The sequence below is a fragment of the Streptopelia decaocto genome (genome assembly GCF_964273445.1).
Source record: "Streptopelia decaocto genome assembly, chromosome: 3".
Taxonomy (NCBI): Eukaryota; Metazoa; Chordata; class Aves; order Columbiformes; family Columbidae; genus Streptopelia; species Streptopelia decaocto.
Window position 1 is genome coordinate 99,315,924 of NC_138656.1, and position 14,112 is coordinate 99,330,035.

The 14,112-nt window shown below is 38.3% G+C and overlaps 1 protein-coding gene across 1 annotated transcript in view; it reads right to left on the minus strand.

The window, feature by feature from the left end:
* The window catches only part of DLGAP2 (DLG associated protein 2), a gene marked incomplete at its 3' end in the record, with an annotated part of 82,735 nt that overhangs the window by 35,153 nt on the left and 33,470 nt on the right, over window positions 1-14,112 (minus strand). Inside the window, exon 4 of the mRNA XM_082048721.1 lies at window positions 12,061-12,280. Within this exon, the coding sequence (XP_081904847.1) occupies window positions 12,061-12,280 (220 nt within the window). The remainder of the gene's footprint in view (window positions 1-12,060; window positions 12,281-14,112) is intronic.

A 14,112-nucleotide genomic window follows, 5' to 3' on the forward strand; every position in this document is an offset into this window, starting at 1 on the left:
CCAAGGGGGTAAAATGCTGTATTTATACTGTGCCAGTTTTTTAAGTAGGGTCTTCTAGTAACAATGAATTATATCATATCTTCAAGACACAGTCAGTATTTGAGAACTACAAATGGGAATCCATCTCATCTCACATTAGTCTCTTAAAAAACAGCCACTGAATTCTAAGTTAGTTGTCTGACCTGTTTTAGAACTACTGGGAGAAAAATAAGCAATTCTGAGGGCAACACTCACCCATCTTTGATGCTTATTTTACCAGGAAATGAATCAACCTATGCAGGTACCTACTTTCCTCTGTCAGTCATAAGGGAATCAAGGACAACCAGCTCAGGTCTGGACATGTAACTTGGAAATGCCTAACGGGGTAAGATAAACTCCAGCCAACAGCTCTGTCTCTGTGACAGCACTGGTAGGACTCTGGTATGCACTAGGACATAACCTCTCCTGTCTTCTCTTACCTTCGTTCACTGGAAAGGTTGGAGATTCATCTCCTCTGCTCCATTTTCTCTGTGATCTGGCTGTTAGAGAAAGCCTGTGTGGAATTCGCCTGCACTAATGACTGAATTCCAATTTCCTGCTCCTTGATCCCTTCTACTGGAGGTACCACATAGCAGCTAGTAATAGTTTGGTGCAAGATCCCTTTGTAGCTCCACAGAGGTATTAAAAGCAAACCCTCTGTATTTCTGTAGTTTTTAAATTGTTTGCACGATTTTAGGCACTGGGCTAGCCCATGCTGTTAATCCCATTGAAGTTCTTGATATTGAAGTCAGTGGAATCAGAGCAATTCACGCAAACTCATGATCTGGGCCATTATCATAACACATTATCGTCATAATCAAGATTTGTGTTCTTATATGTGATTTTTAAAAGAGCTTTTCAAAACAGCATGTCACTGAGACACTGCTGTCATACAAATCCCATATAAAATGCTATTTTTAAAGCAGCATCTGGTTTTGACATCTCTCTGCTAAACAGAATCTATATGGCACTTGTGAAAAAAGATTGAAATCATTAGCATGACTTGTAACCCCAATCAGAATTTACTGGGGTAAGGCAAATTACTGGATGAGGTTCAGTGGTCGTTGTTGCTGGTTTTGTTTCTTTGTTATTTTGTTCTTTTTTTTTTTTTTTTTTTTTTTAATCTGTGTGTGTATCAGGTTAGACTCAATATTCAGAGTAAATCCTTTTAGGCTTAAGTTCTGTACATCTATCTGATCTTGTACAGGAAACTAACAATTAAGTGGAAATGTGACCACTAAATTTGGAAAAAAGCTGAAGTATAAGTACACACTACAATCTCCCAGAAGGAGAACAGGATAAAAAGAATTACTGTAATCAAGTCATTCAGTGTGTAAGTTGTTGCCTCCATATTGAGGAAACTTAGGTCTGTAGGCAGCCCATGTTACGTAAACGATAAAAATCTGTTTTGACAGTGTAATTAATGTTAGTCTCAAAACAGAAATGCAAATCAAACAAGACATCAAGGTCAGAAACTGTAAGCCTTTGCCAAAGTTAAAGGAGATGTGGGCAACACAAACCTCATGGATTGCTGATGGACTAGTTTACAAAGAGTTCTATTTTAGATCAGTTAATTAGCGATAAATTATAGCCTAACCAGCATCCTGTAGATGGTAAAGTGCTGGCAGCTGTTTCGGTCTTCTCGACAGTTCCTACGTGCCTCTAAAATACTGAAGCTGCATTAAAAAAACACCACCTCAGTTTTTCGGCTGCAGGAAGGAAAAAGGTACCTTTAACTATGTTTACAGAATTTATGCCTGGCTTTTCAGGAATATAGGTTGCATTTGTCACATAATGAAAACAGTAAGAAACAAAGAGAAAAAAGAGCTCCAAGTGCTGAGAGTCACTTTTACTGGGCTACTCTTTCCACATTGAAAGAAAATTGAAAATTTGAACATGTTTTTCAGTAGAATCAAACCAATATTGCTGTAATTCTATAGTTAAAAAAAAAATAAATCTTGAACTCCCACGTACCCCTATCACTCAAGTAAAATAATTTCCATCAGCCTCCTAAACCCACTCACAGACATATTATGTAGGCTTGTCATTGGTTTTGTTTGTATATTTTCTATTCTCTTTCCTACAATAACTACGTGCAGCTTGTGATTTTCTTTAACTTACAGTAAGGAATTTTAAACTGGATAGGATGAGAAAAATAATTTGATCACTTAATCTTAAGGAAGTGTTGCACAGCAGAATAATTTTAATAGTGCATTATGATAATAGTCCTGCATTAAAGAATTCAAGTAATTACAAAATATTTTAATTAAAGACAATTAAATACCCTTAAATTATTCTTTTAATCCTCAGAAAGGTACAAGTCTGGACACAATCTCATAGTTCACTTTTGAGATCAGCAGCAATACAGGCAATAGCCAAATGAAGAAATCATTTTACCCAAGATGCAGATGGAGTCAGTGTCAGTGTCAAAACCAGTGCTCAGAAAGCCACTTGCAGGCTACCAACTCTGTATTTAGGTGCAGGAAATTATGCTGCTGGCTTTTGAGCTCTCTCAGTTATCCCTGTCTTCAGTGAGACCAGGATTTAATCTCAGGTTTCATCCTGTAATGCAATTTGAATAGGCCTGACTTTTCAGATTTATAAAAGTTAGCTAGCTATACTATGCTATCATGGTAGACAATTTATATAGGCAACAGAGAGAAATAGGGATGACCAGAGGACAGCTTCTTTCATAACAGATACCAATCCTAAAGGAGAAAAATCACATTTCATTGACTATAATATGACATTAATGTGACTGCCTTTGACAGCTACATTTTAGATATACGTATTAGGTTAGATGAATTTTTATGACTGAAATTTTTATGTTTTTTCCAGTTGGGGGAAGGAGATGAAGAGTGGAAATATATGTATTTTTCTGGACACAGAACTATCCCAAGAGGGAAAGAAATGGATATAAAAATCATGACTCATTGACATGTCCTTGATATTCTGTTCTCAGTCTCAGAAAGCCAAGTGACTTCAAACTCAATATTTCCCATAACCCTGTTTGGCTGTCCTCTAGTTGCCCATGTGGAGCAGTGATGAGCTGCTTGGATTGCTCTGATATTCCTGATTTTCAGTGTGCATATTTTAATGAACTGCTTATGGAGACTAAACCATGGCCTTAGAGTGAGTACAGAGTTCGTTGGTAAGTATCGGGATGCTATTAGGTGAGTGTAAGACACCTCAGTGTGGTTATGGGTTTGTTGACTGTCTGTTGGTGCATGAGAGGATCCACATGCTGTATTCAGTCGGAGTCAAACTCACCGAAACATAGCTATCTAATACCTTTTCAGAGGTCCTAGGTCCTCCTGCCTGGTATCTTTATTTTCTCTGATCCTTTGGAAAAAAAAAAAAAAAAAAAAAAATCTTTCAAGTATGTTTAAGTATCAAGTTTAGGAATTGCCCTTCTAGGGTAGATCAGAGTCTGAATAAAATTCCTGACACAGAAATGGAGTCTTAAGTACAAGTTTATCTTAAAATTCCATTTCAGGGAAATAGAGGACTGGAGTTGCTGAGAGGCTGGCAGAGATGTGCAAGCATCCCAACAGGTTTTTAATATTAAAACCCCCAGAATTGGCTGGAAATAAAACTAAATGTAACTATAAAGCTTTTCTCCTACTTCTGTGCCTCTCCATTGAAACACAGATACAGCTTTAGTTAAATAGTGAAGAACTTGCTTTGTCTCTAGCTTCAGATGCCTCTGTTATTTGGAAGCTGCCCACTAGTATTCTGTTCTCCTGGAAAAGACAATTTTGCAAGTTAGAAATAATGTCCCTCAGGAGAGGTACATCTGTAAGTGGTGAGCATTAATCACAAAGTCCTTGCCATAGAATCATTTTGGTTGGAAAAGACCTTTAAGATCATTGAGTGCAACCATTAACCTAACAATGCCAAGTCCACCACTAAACCATGTCCCTAAGAACCTCATCTACTCATCTTCTAAACACCTCCAGGGATGGTGACTCAACCACTTCCCTTGGCAGCCTGTTCCAATGCCTGACAACCCTTTCCATGAATAAGTTTTTCCCAATAGCCAATCTAAAACTCCCAGTGAAGAAGAACAGTAGCAAAAGCACCTGAAATTACCTCCCTATATGCCTATTAATACTTTTTTAGAAATAGCGTTACCATCCAATGTACATTCTAGAAACAGAAGGGTTCCTATGGAAGCAAGACTTGTACTGCAATAGAGGAGTTTATTGTTATTTTGAAGTGCAACTCTCTTTCTTCACACATAAGCCCCTGTGCTTTTGCTAAGACCCACAGGAGAGGAACTCCCTTGTGGCTGCACACACAGTTTTTTGGAAGAATTTTTTTGTTGTAAAGAAGCTAGAACAGAACATAGCTCACACTCCTGTTGTACTGAAAGTATAACAAAGCTAAGGGCCGGTTTGTCAGCAAGCAAAACTGGGTCAGCTTCAAGAGGGTTATGCTTAGTTACATTAACTGATGGGCTGAGGCTCTGATGGATGAAATATTACATGTGAGCTAGTAAAAATTAGTGTCAGAATGCAATCAAAATGATGTCTCTGTACCCAGCACAGAAAGCATTGTAATTCCAGTGCGCACATCATCCTTATGGCTCCTGACGTACATGCCTTCAACAAAAACCAGGACTGAGCACATGCAGAGCTTCTGAGAAGACTCCTTAGAGGTTATTTTTTCATTCACTGAGGAACACAGAAGGAGAAGCACTGGCAGGAGAGGGATCCTGCCTTCTTTTCCACTGCAAGTACCAGGAAGCACTATGAACTGGTTTGTCCAGGTTCACCTGCCCTGTGAGCTTCCCACAGCTGCACAGACCCACCTGGGGACAATACCCTCTGGCAACCTCAAGCTAAACAGCTGGGCTAAGATTTAGCTCTGCCCCACTGTTAGCTTCTGTCTTGTCAGGAAGGCTTCAAACACCTGAGCAGTAAATCATCTCTCTTGCATGATTTTTTTTTTTTAATTATCCTTTTTTTTTTTTTTTTTCTCCTTATGATACAGAAAATGAAGCTGAGAAAACTCTGTGAAAACTGATCCCACAGAACAGCTTTGAAGCCAAATTCTGCCAGGGAAGGGAGCACGGGTGTCCATTTTAATAAAAAGAGAACCAGCTGTCTGGCAAATCTAATAGGTTATGGAGGAATTATGTCAAGCACAGAACAGCAGGAGCAAGGGAGAAACACTCATTATACGTTTTTTAAACTAACCATAGATGGAAGGCAGTGATTTCATTTTTTTTTGTCTTTGCCTCTGCAGATCATCTGCACCAAGGAGAATAAGAATTATGAGAAGCTCCTGGCAACTGCTCCAACTGTTTTCATGCCTCATCAGCCTGAAGAGGCCAGGCAGCCCTGATTAGCACAGCCCTACTCCATCTCAGGGAATCCTAGACCTATGGAATGTTGCAATGGCCCCTTGGCCATCCTCTGTTGAACTCCTCCAACCAAAGGGCTTGTGTCACCTTCATCCCAGCGACTCCCTGGACCACTTCCACCATGTAGAGCTGCTATTAAACAGCAGTGTCAGCACAGCAGCAGAATTTCATTGTATTTAAAAGAACTAAAGACTAATTATTCTCCTCAGATATACCCAGAGCAATGAAAATGATGTGTGCGCATCCAAGAGTAGAACCGGGCTCATCGTTTGTTAGTATAAGATTTATCGTCACAGTATAGGCACACAAGTTGGCATAGCATCAAAGTATTAATTCAGGATCCCCAAGTGCTCCTACAGATATATAGTATGTTTCCTGCAGAGAATTAGAGTGCCAGATAATTCCTTGGAGCCCCAACAGTAATTAAACAAAGTCAATAGGTAAGTTATAATGGAGAAAACAGCCTTCTGTATCTTATTTGGACTTAAACTTCTGCGGTTTTAAACATATCTGTTTTGGATACAACTGCTAGCTATTATTTAGCAATGGATACCAGCAAAAACCTCTAAGACTCAGCTTTTATTTCTATAGAGAGAACAGAAACTGTGGAGTTGTTACTTCAACCCGTTTGGCTGGGTTTTCCTAGACATAGTGCATTGCATTAAGAAGATCCAAGCAGCCACCCAGATGAAGTATCTCATGCTTGAGAAAATTAAATCACACATTAATTGATCACAAGCCAGTTTTCTTTTAGTAACTGAGGAGTGAGGTTTTCCAATTTTTATACTTATATACATTTAACAAATAATTTTTGAGCATGCTGTTCTACAGGCTGAACAGTCCCAGCTCTCTCATCCTTTCCTCATGGAAGAGATACCAGAGACCCTTTGTCTTCTTAGTGACCATTCATTGAACTCCACTAGCTCCATATGCAGTAGCACCATGACTTTTGTCTTGCCTTGGTAACATCTTATCTTTGGAAAAAACAAAACAAAACAAATAACCAACAAACAAAAAAACCCCAAACAAACTACTGCCATTAGTGTTCAGATGACAACCAGAGAACCAGAACCAAAACCTTTTGGGGTCTGCAGGGGTAGATGTGCTATGGAACAGTACTACTTCTTGATGACATGTCATAATCTCATGCCTTTGTGTTTGTAGGTACAGGACCATGCAGTCTATTTACAGGTAATGAGAGTTTTGTGACTGAATATCAAATGTGCTCTAAAAATTCACCCTGCGTAGCCCCTTATTTAAAAAATGGAAAGCTGAAAACAGCTTTAAGTCAGTAGAAAGCAAACCTGCAATTCCTCAGGCGTTCTGAGTAATTGTATGAGCTGTAATTGAAAACTCCCTCATGCAATGTGACCTTGTTTGAATTAATTGGTTTTGGAATTAGCACTCAATAGTTCAGTAAATGTGGAATTCTCTGAAGTTTACTCATTGCCAAGCAAAGTCCTACTGGTTGAGAGAAGTAAAATGGACCAAAGACAGTTTCCCGCTTCTCATCTCTTTCAGGAGACTCTTTAGTAAGCTCGAGTTTAGTAGGGCTATCTGCCATGAATGAGATAGAAGGAGGTGCATATAGAACTGATCTGACAGGTTTGCATCGTGTTACATTTTCTAGGCAAATGAGGTAATTGTAATGCAGTGTACGGGCCACTTAAGGCTAGTAACACTATATCTCCTGAAATCAGTGGGTTCTTCATGCTGAGTTTCTCTCAAGGTCAGCTAGAAAACCCCAAAGTGGGAGAAGAAAAAGTGATCTTGGACTGACTCTTAACATTAGGAGAGAAATCCAGAAGGTCTTTGTGTACTGTGAAGGCCATAGCTAGGTGGACTTTTTTGGTCATTAATCCATTCATCAAAAAATACAGTCTCTGTTGTAGCCAAATGATTTGGGTTAGAGGAAGCTGTAAACCACTTTTAAGTAACTGAAGATGATGCTTCGTTTTATTGATCAGCCTAAAAGCTGAAGAACTTAACTAGGACCACTCATTCAGTGCTTGTTGCTGGAGAAGAATTTTGTACCTCTAAGTGGCATGCTTCAGTTCCTCCTATAGGATATTTAGTCTTTTCTGTTTAAGCTGTTTCACTTTGCATACAAAAGCAATATTCACTGAGCAGATATACCACCTGATGGGTGAATGTCCTGAGCAGCAGGCTAAAGTGGCAGTGACTCTCTCAATAAAGGTGAAAGTGGTTTATACAATATGTAATAATGCCATCAGGAGAAACTGAGTGTGACCCTTGCATCTGAACAGATGATAACCTGGTGTTCAGGATATCCTGGATGGCCAAAGGTGCAAATACCAAATTACTCTTTGTTTCAGAGAAGGGATTTTAACAAGTTATTCTGTTTCACAACAGACCATCCTAACTGCTGCCTCCAGTATCATTGCAATCCAGTATGTATTTCTGCATCCACAGTAAAACCAAACAACATCAGCAGGAAAAAAACTGTGAGGAAACATCCTGAAATATTCTATAACACATGGAGTAAGCAATTGTCCTGGTTTTAGCTGAGATAGACTTAATTTTCTTCCTAGTAGCTGGTATAGTGCTGTGTTTTGGATTTAGTATGAGAATAATGTTGATAACACACTGATGTTTTAGTTGTTGCTAAGTAGTGCTTACACTAAGTCAAGGACTTTTCAGGTTCTCCTGCTGCCCTGCCAGCGAGGAGGCTGGGAGTGCACAGGAAGCAGGGAGAGGGTAGAGTTGACACAGCTGACTCAGACTGACCAAAGGGATATTTCACATCATATGACATATGAACTAGGGGGAAAGTGAGTTATTCTATTTTTTTTTTTTTCCCTCTTTCTGTCTTACTAAACTGTCATTATCTTAACCCACAGGTTTTACCTTTTCTTTTTCCACTTCTCTCCCCCATCCCACTGCAGCGGAGTGGGGAAGGCGGGGTGAGCAAATGATTGCTGTGGTGCCCGCCAGGTTAAACCACAACAGTCATATACAGGACTCTCGACATATAGGTCATGTAACAAAAATAAGGTGACTTTCACAGGCAAAGAGAAAAAAGGGAGACAGTGCTCAATATCTTCCAGACCTCCTCACTGGTTAAGTTTTCATTAGAAATCTAGTGGTGTACCAGGGTATTTGAATTACTTTTCAGGAAGACAGGCCAGGTCTTGCAGGTGGGATAATGTGTTACTGCAGCACTGCTGCCAGCCTAGTGCACTCTGTTGCCCCACAGGACTATACAGCCAGGGTCCACTATCCACTGAGCTGGTGGTGGCACAGCTCTGGCACCTCAGGTAGCTTGTGTCTGTCCCTGCAGTACTCTGTTACATTACTCAGACATTACCAGGATAGAGCCTTCCAGGCTGACAGCATAGTGTATATAGGTGCAGATATACTTAGACAATAGGCAACCAACCTGGTAATACCTGGAAAAGTGACCCAGATTTTATGCACTCTTCCTGAAACGTGAAGCATTGCTTGCAAGAGTAGCAGAGATGTAAGGCAGTAGTAGTTAGGATGACTACTGCACTCTGTGACTTCCCATTCAGTAAATTACATGTTGTCTGTGATGGAGGGACAAGGTGGGAGGCAGTGGCAGCTGGAGCTGTATTTTCTCAGCTGTGCTTCTGACAGCTGCAAATGCACGCGGTTCAGAGACAGAAAGCATACGCTGTCATTCATGGCTTTTAACATGAAGTATTTTTTAACTGGGTTCATTATCTCTTTACAGAATGAAACAGGATGGATAGAAATGCCCTACTCACAGTGAAATATGAGTCTTAGCAGGGGTCACACAGAGTCCAGGTCTAGCTTACAGTGTGCCACCAATGCTGTCTGTCTCCTCTGTATTGTCACTTGTCTCATTCACTTACACCTGGCAGGTACTGCCCTATGTCTTGTCTCTTTACAGTTTCCATCAGAGGTGGAGAAGGCTGGCTCCACAAATAATTAAACTACATGGGTCCATGCAAATGTTTTGTGTTCATTAGCACCATAGGTATTACCAATGAACCATCTGGCTTTCTCTGTAACGTACACATTTAAGAAGAGCTGATTACTGGTAGTTCTTTCTCCATCTATTAGAAAACCCTGTTAATAGAGTCCATTAATAATGTCCCACATAACATTCATTATAGCTGCAACCTTCCTACCTTCTGAAAGCTGTTCATGCATCGAGGGACATTTTAGGAAACTGCAGACTGTAAATCTATATTCCATACTTTTGTAATTGAATTAATAGATCAAATATTACATTTTTAGATACATGAATTAATTTTTAGCTAAGCCTGTGTGTTATGATTTAATTGCTTTACGACATCGATAAGAGGCAGTCATGACCTATATCACTAAAATTTCAAGTAATAATTAAATTGCAATGCCTGTTAATTTTCTAAGAAATTGCTTTAGTTTCTTTGTCAAGAAGAGTTTGTTACATCAGAAGCAAAAAAATAATTAATGTAACATAATTTTCCCATGAATCCAAAAGACTGAATTGGAACTGAAGGCTGACATGAAACTTCACCTTTTTGACATTTATTTGAACGAGGCCCCATATAAATGTCAAATACCTGCCAACACCATTTTCACATTTCAGGCAACTGCTGCTTTTACAGTTTTCAGAGAGGGCTAGATAAGTTTTGTTTGTTTGTTTGTTTTTGTGGTTGTTGTTTGGTTTTTTTTTTTAAATTATAGTCATGGTAGGAAATGAAGCATCTCCCTCCAAAGTTATAGAGGCTGAAGAAAGAAAATACAGAAAAGTTACCCATATGGTTTTAAAAATTAGAACTTATTTGGCAACTGACATTTTCAATTAGCAGTGAATCACATAATCCTTACTCTTCTTATAAATCAGATAAATATTTCTAATTTGAATATTTATCTTAAATGGAAGCTGAGGACAAACTTGCTCAGCGGTACAGATAGAATTATTTCCAATACAGAACGGTACTCAGAATTGTATACAGTCCACAGGCTTGGAAACAGTTTTGGCTCAGGAAAACATCTCAAATAATCCTTTTATTTATTTTTTTTTCCTCCACAATGTCAATATCATCTCACTACAACAGAGCAAAAAGAATAAATATTTGGGCAAGAAAATCTATCTGACAAATAATTCCCAAGACAAGGTAGAAGCCATACATAAAAAGAAGGTTAAAGTTTTCAAAACCATGGTATTTAACTAGCAGACTGCTAATCAATGCAAAACATTTTCATATGTATGAAAACACTGGGATGCAAACATATTTGCTGCCTAATCAGGTTATTTTCACAAATATATTATATTATTCAGCTTTTTGACTCTAGAGAAAAATAAATTCCTTTCAGTGAGAATTTTGGGCTTATCTAGCACATAAACTTAAGACAGCTTAGGCTAAAACCAATCAACTTGGCAACCAAAGTAATTCTGAAAGTACTCCAATTCGGTATTGGAGTCAGACACTAAAATAGATCTTTAGTTGTGTCTTTCGCCATGGAAAGTTTCTTCATAATAATCACACAGTACTGTATGACAAAGATGAAAATTAGTCTCTGTGGAAGCTATAAAATCTCATTTTATATCATGATAGATCTCTATTAAATAAAGGACAGAAACATCCCTAGAGGTGGCACTGTAAGCCACAACTTCTGGTTTCACACAAAATTATATATAGCAATTAAAATACTATGCTTAAGATAAAAATAACATTTTATGGTATTTCTCTAATGTAAATTTCTGTTATTCAACCTCAACTTACTTCCTTTCTGAGCTCCCACTGTTCTGTTATTCAACAGATGTGTCAAGCAAATAATTAAAAAGTACTTTTGCATGATACATTTTGAGCTCTATTTTTACCTTTTGTAGATGGGTAGCCTGCACTGCAATTTAATAGTACATGGCAAGGATGATATCATAATTAGGAAGTAATATTAACATATTTGGAAACATAAAACTGAATTTGAATCACTTAAAGAATACGTATTTGTTCTAGATTTCATTTTAGTTATTTAACTGCTATCTGTGCAGTATTTTCTCTACCAATACTAAATGTTAATATTCTAAAATGAATAAAGCTGTCATCTTTGCTAAGCAACTAATAAGGGAAAAGCACGTTCCTGGAAGAATGTTAAAAGATCCTAAAAGTGAATGGTTTAACAAGGAATGTGAATGGTTACTGATGAGTAATAGCAGATGTGTGAAACTTGCCATATTGTTTATGATTCACTGTACTGATACAACTGGTTACACCTTTTCTAAAAGTAAGTATTAATTCCCTGTTAATTGCCTATGAGTGTTTAGACCAAGTATTTAAAATCTTTTTATTTTTGGTACTTTAATGATCTAAATTAAAATTGGTGCAACCAATTCCATTCAGAAGATCAATTACTTGATAGAAATAAAATACCAAAATGTCTAACAATATCCAAATGTTACCATTTGCACTTTTTATATATGCACTTGGATAACTGTATGTTTGGGAAATAGAGGTCAAAACTCCAGGTCCATTGTATTATGCTTGCAGGATTCTCCCCAGAAGGAGTTTATTCCAAGTTGTAGCCACAACAGTACAGTATTACAAACCTAAGAATACTGGTATCAAATATTGTCACTGCACAGGGAAATTGTTTCCACTGTCAAACATCCTTTTATGAAACAGAATGACATATTTTTACATGCAGAACAATGGAAGGGTCAGTTTAGATTTGCTTACCTGTGGTTGACCTGATAGTGGAGGTGATGTTGGAAGATGCCATCGCAGGTATACATTCATCATCTTGGGAATAGCCTGCCTGAATGGCACGCAAGTAACTGTGGCTTCTTGTTCGGAAACATCCAGGGAGGTCAAGGGCATCCATTGCCTGAGCTTCAACTTCACTAAACACTGATTCACACACCGATTCAAATTGCCCATTAACCTCTGCTTCACTCATCTGAATAAACAACAACAATGCATTTGATTTTTGACTTGCTTTTTTGTGATCATCACGGCCTCAACATCTCAAATGGACACCTGTACATTGATGAAGAACTGTTTTAGCAAATAGTTAAGATGTAGTAATCCCTTCTGATCACATTCACATTTTTTTAATTTACATCAGCTGTTTATATGTATATAGTAAGTACATCACACATGCCAGACGATTCATCTTACATTTAATATCTTCTGGCATATTCAGAGGATTTTAAATACTTGATTAAATGGTAACCAACAAGACCAGTCTGCGTTGACATAAATCCATGTTCTGCCAGGGTAGGAGAACAGAAATCATGTTTATTAGTATTAGCCCTCAAAAGGTGAGGGTGAATTGCCTGGGTTCCTCACTTATCAGCAAAGTTATTACTCCTGTGGATATTTAGCCTGTGGGGCAGGTTGCTATCTTCCTCTCACTATAAGGAAGTATCTTATACTTGAAGATGTGTAAGTTCAGAGGAGGTGATGCTTCTGAAAGGTCTGAGAAATATTGCATCTAGACTTGTGTCCAGTGAAGCATGTGAAAGAATAATCATTGTCTGAAACAGAGTGAAAAGTGGTCAGATGGGAAAGTAATGCTTGGACCACCTTTGGCCAAGAAGGCCCTAAGCCAGACGCATTCCCTGGTTAACTGGGTTAGCCATTCAACAACTGTGGAAAAAAAGAGATGCAACCAGTACTGCTGCCTTTTCTTCAGCAGCATTGTCTGGTGCTTCTGTCACCGGTAGCACTGAGGAACCCTGCCCATCAGTGCACCTGGATGTGCTCACCTGCACCACCTCCCAGCCTGGTCCTGTGGGGGATTTCAGCACCAGACTCCAGCTCCTGCAGGGCTTGGGCAGGAGCCAGCGCCTTCCTGCTGACCCTGCCCTGCAGACTGGCCATGATGCAAAACTGCACATTTTCAGGCAGCTTTCATGACAAGCAGGGTCTAGGGCAGTCTGGCCAGGCTCAGGGAACCTCCCAGTAGGGAACTGTGTGTTGCAGTTTTGAGGATGAGTTCATAAACTCTACCCTGACAATTTTTAACAGGTTCTCTGAAGTCAGCCCTAACTACCTGTAAATGTGTCTGAATAATTCAAAATTATGTTTATCCAAAAATCAGTCAGGAAGTTAACACTGGACAGACAAATGCATGACCTCCTGGTAATATATATTTTTTTTTAAGGGAGTGCTAGAATCAGTATAAATACCAAGTTAAATTAATAGTGTCACTGAACACCACATCCAGTTGATATTACTTTTTCTATACGGCTGCTAAGTGCATTTTTCATTATTAGTGTTCCTAGTACATCATTAATTATGGAAACAGAATGAGTGTAAATGTTTCAGGATTTTGATTAAGTAAATGGAAATTTCGTATGGAACTTCTGATGATAATGAAGAACTGATATTTTAATTTCATGTAAGACATTTTGGCTACTAAATCTCTTTTGAAAGGAATTACATTACCCTTCACAAAATTTGCTTCTAATTAAGTTAAGCAGACTAATGTAATTCCAAAAATTAAAAAAAAAAAAATAAAAAAATCTTTCTCTGATATATTTTGCATACAGGAAATTTATGGTAATGTAGTCCATAAACACTTTAAGTCCTAACAACTTATTTCAAACTAAGGTCATTGACAATAGAAAAATAAAAGTTTAAAAATTTAAATTAAGAATATAAACCATGACAGCCATAATCTTTCTTGACTCTGCCCTTGGTTAAGAGTGAAAAAGGAAGGATCTCAGAAAGAAAAGATGTTAAAATAGTACAAATCATACAAACCGCTATTGTGTAGACAGGACA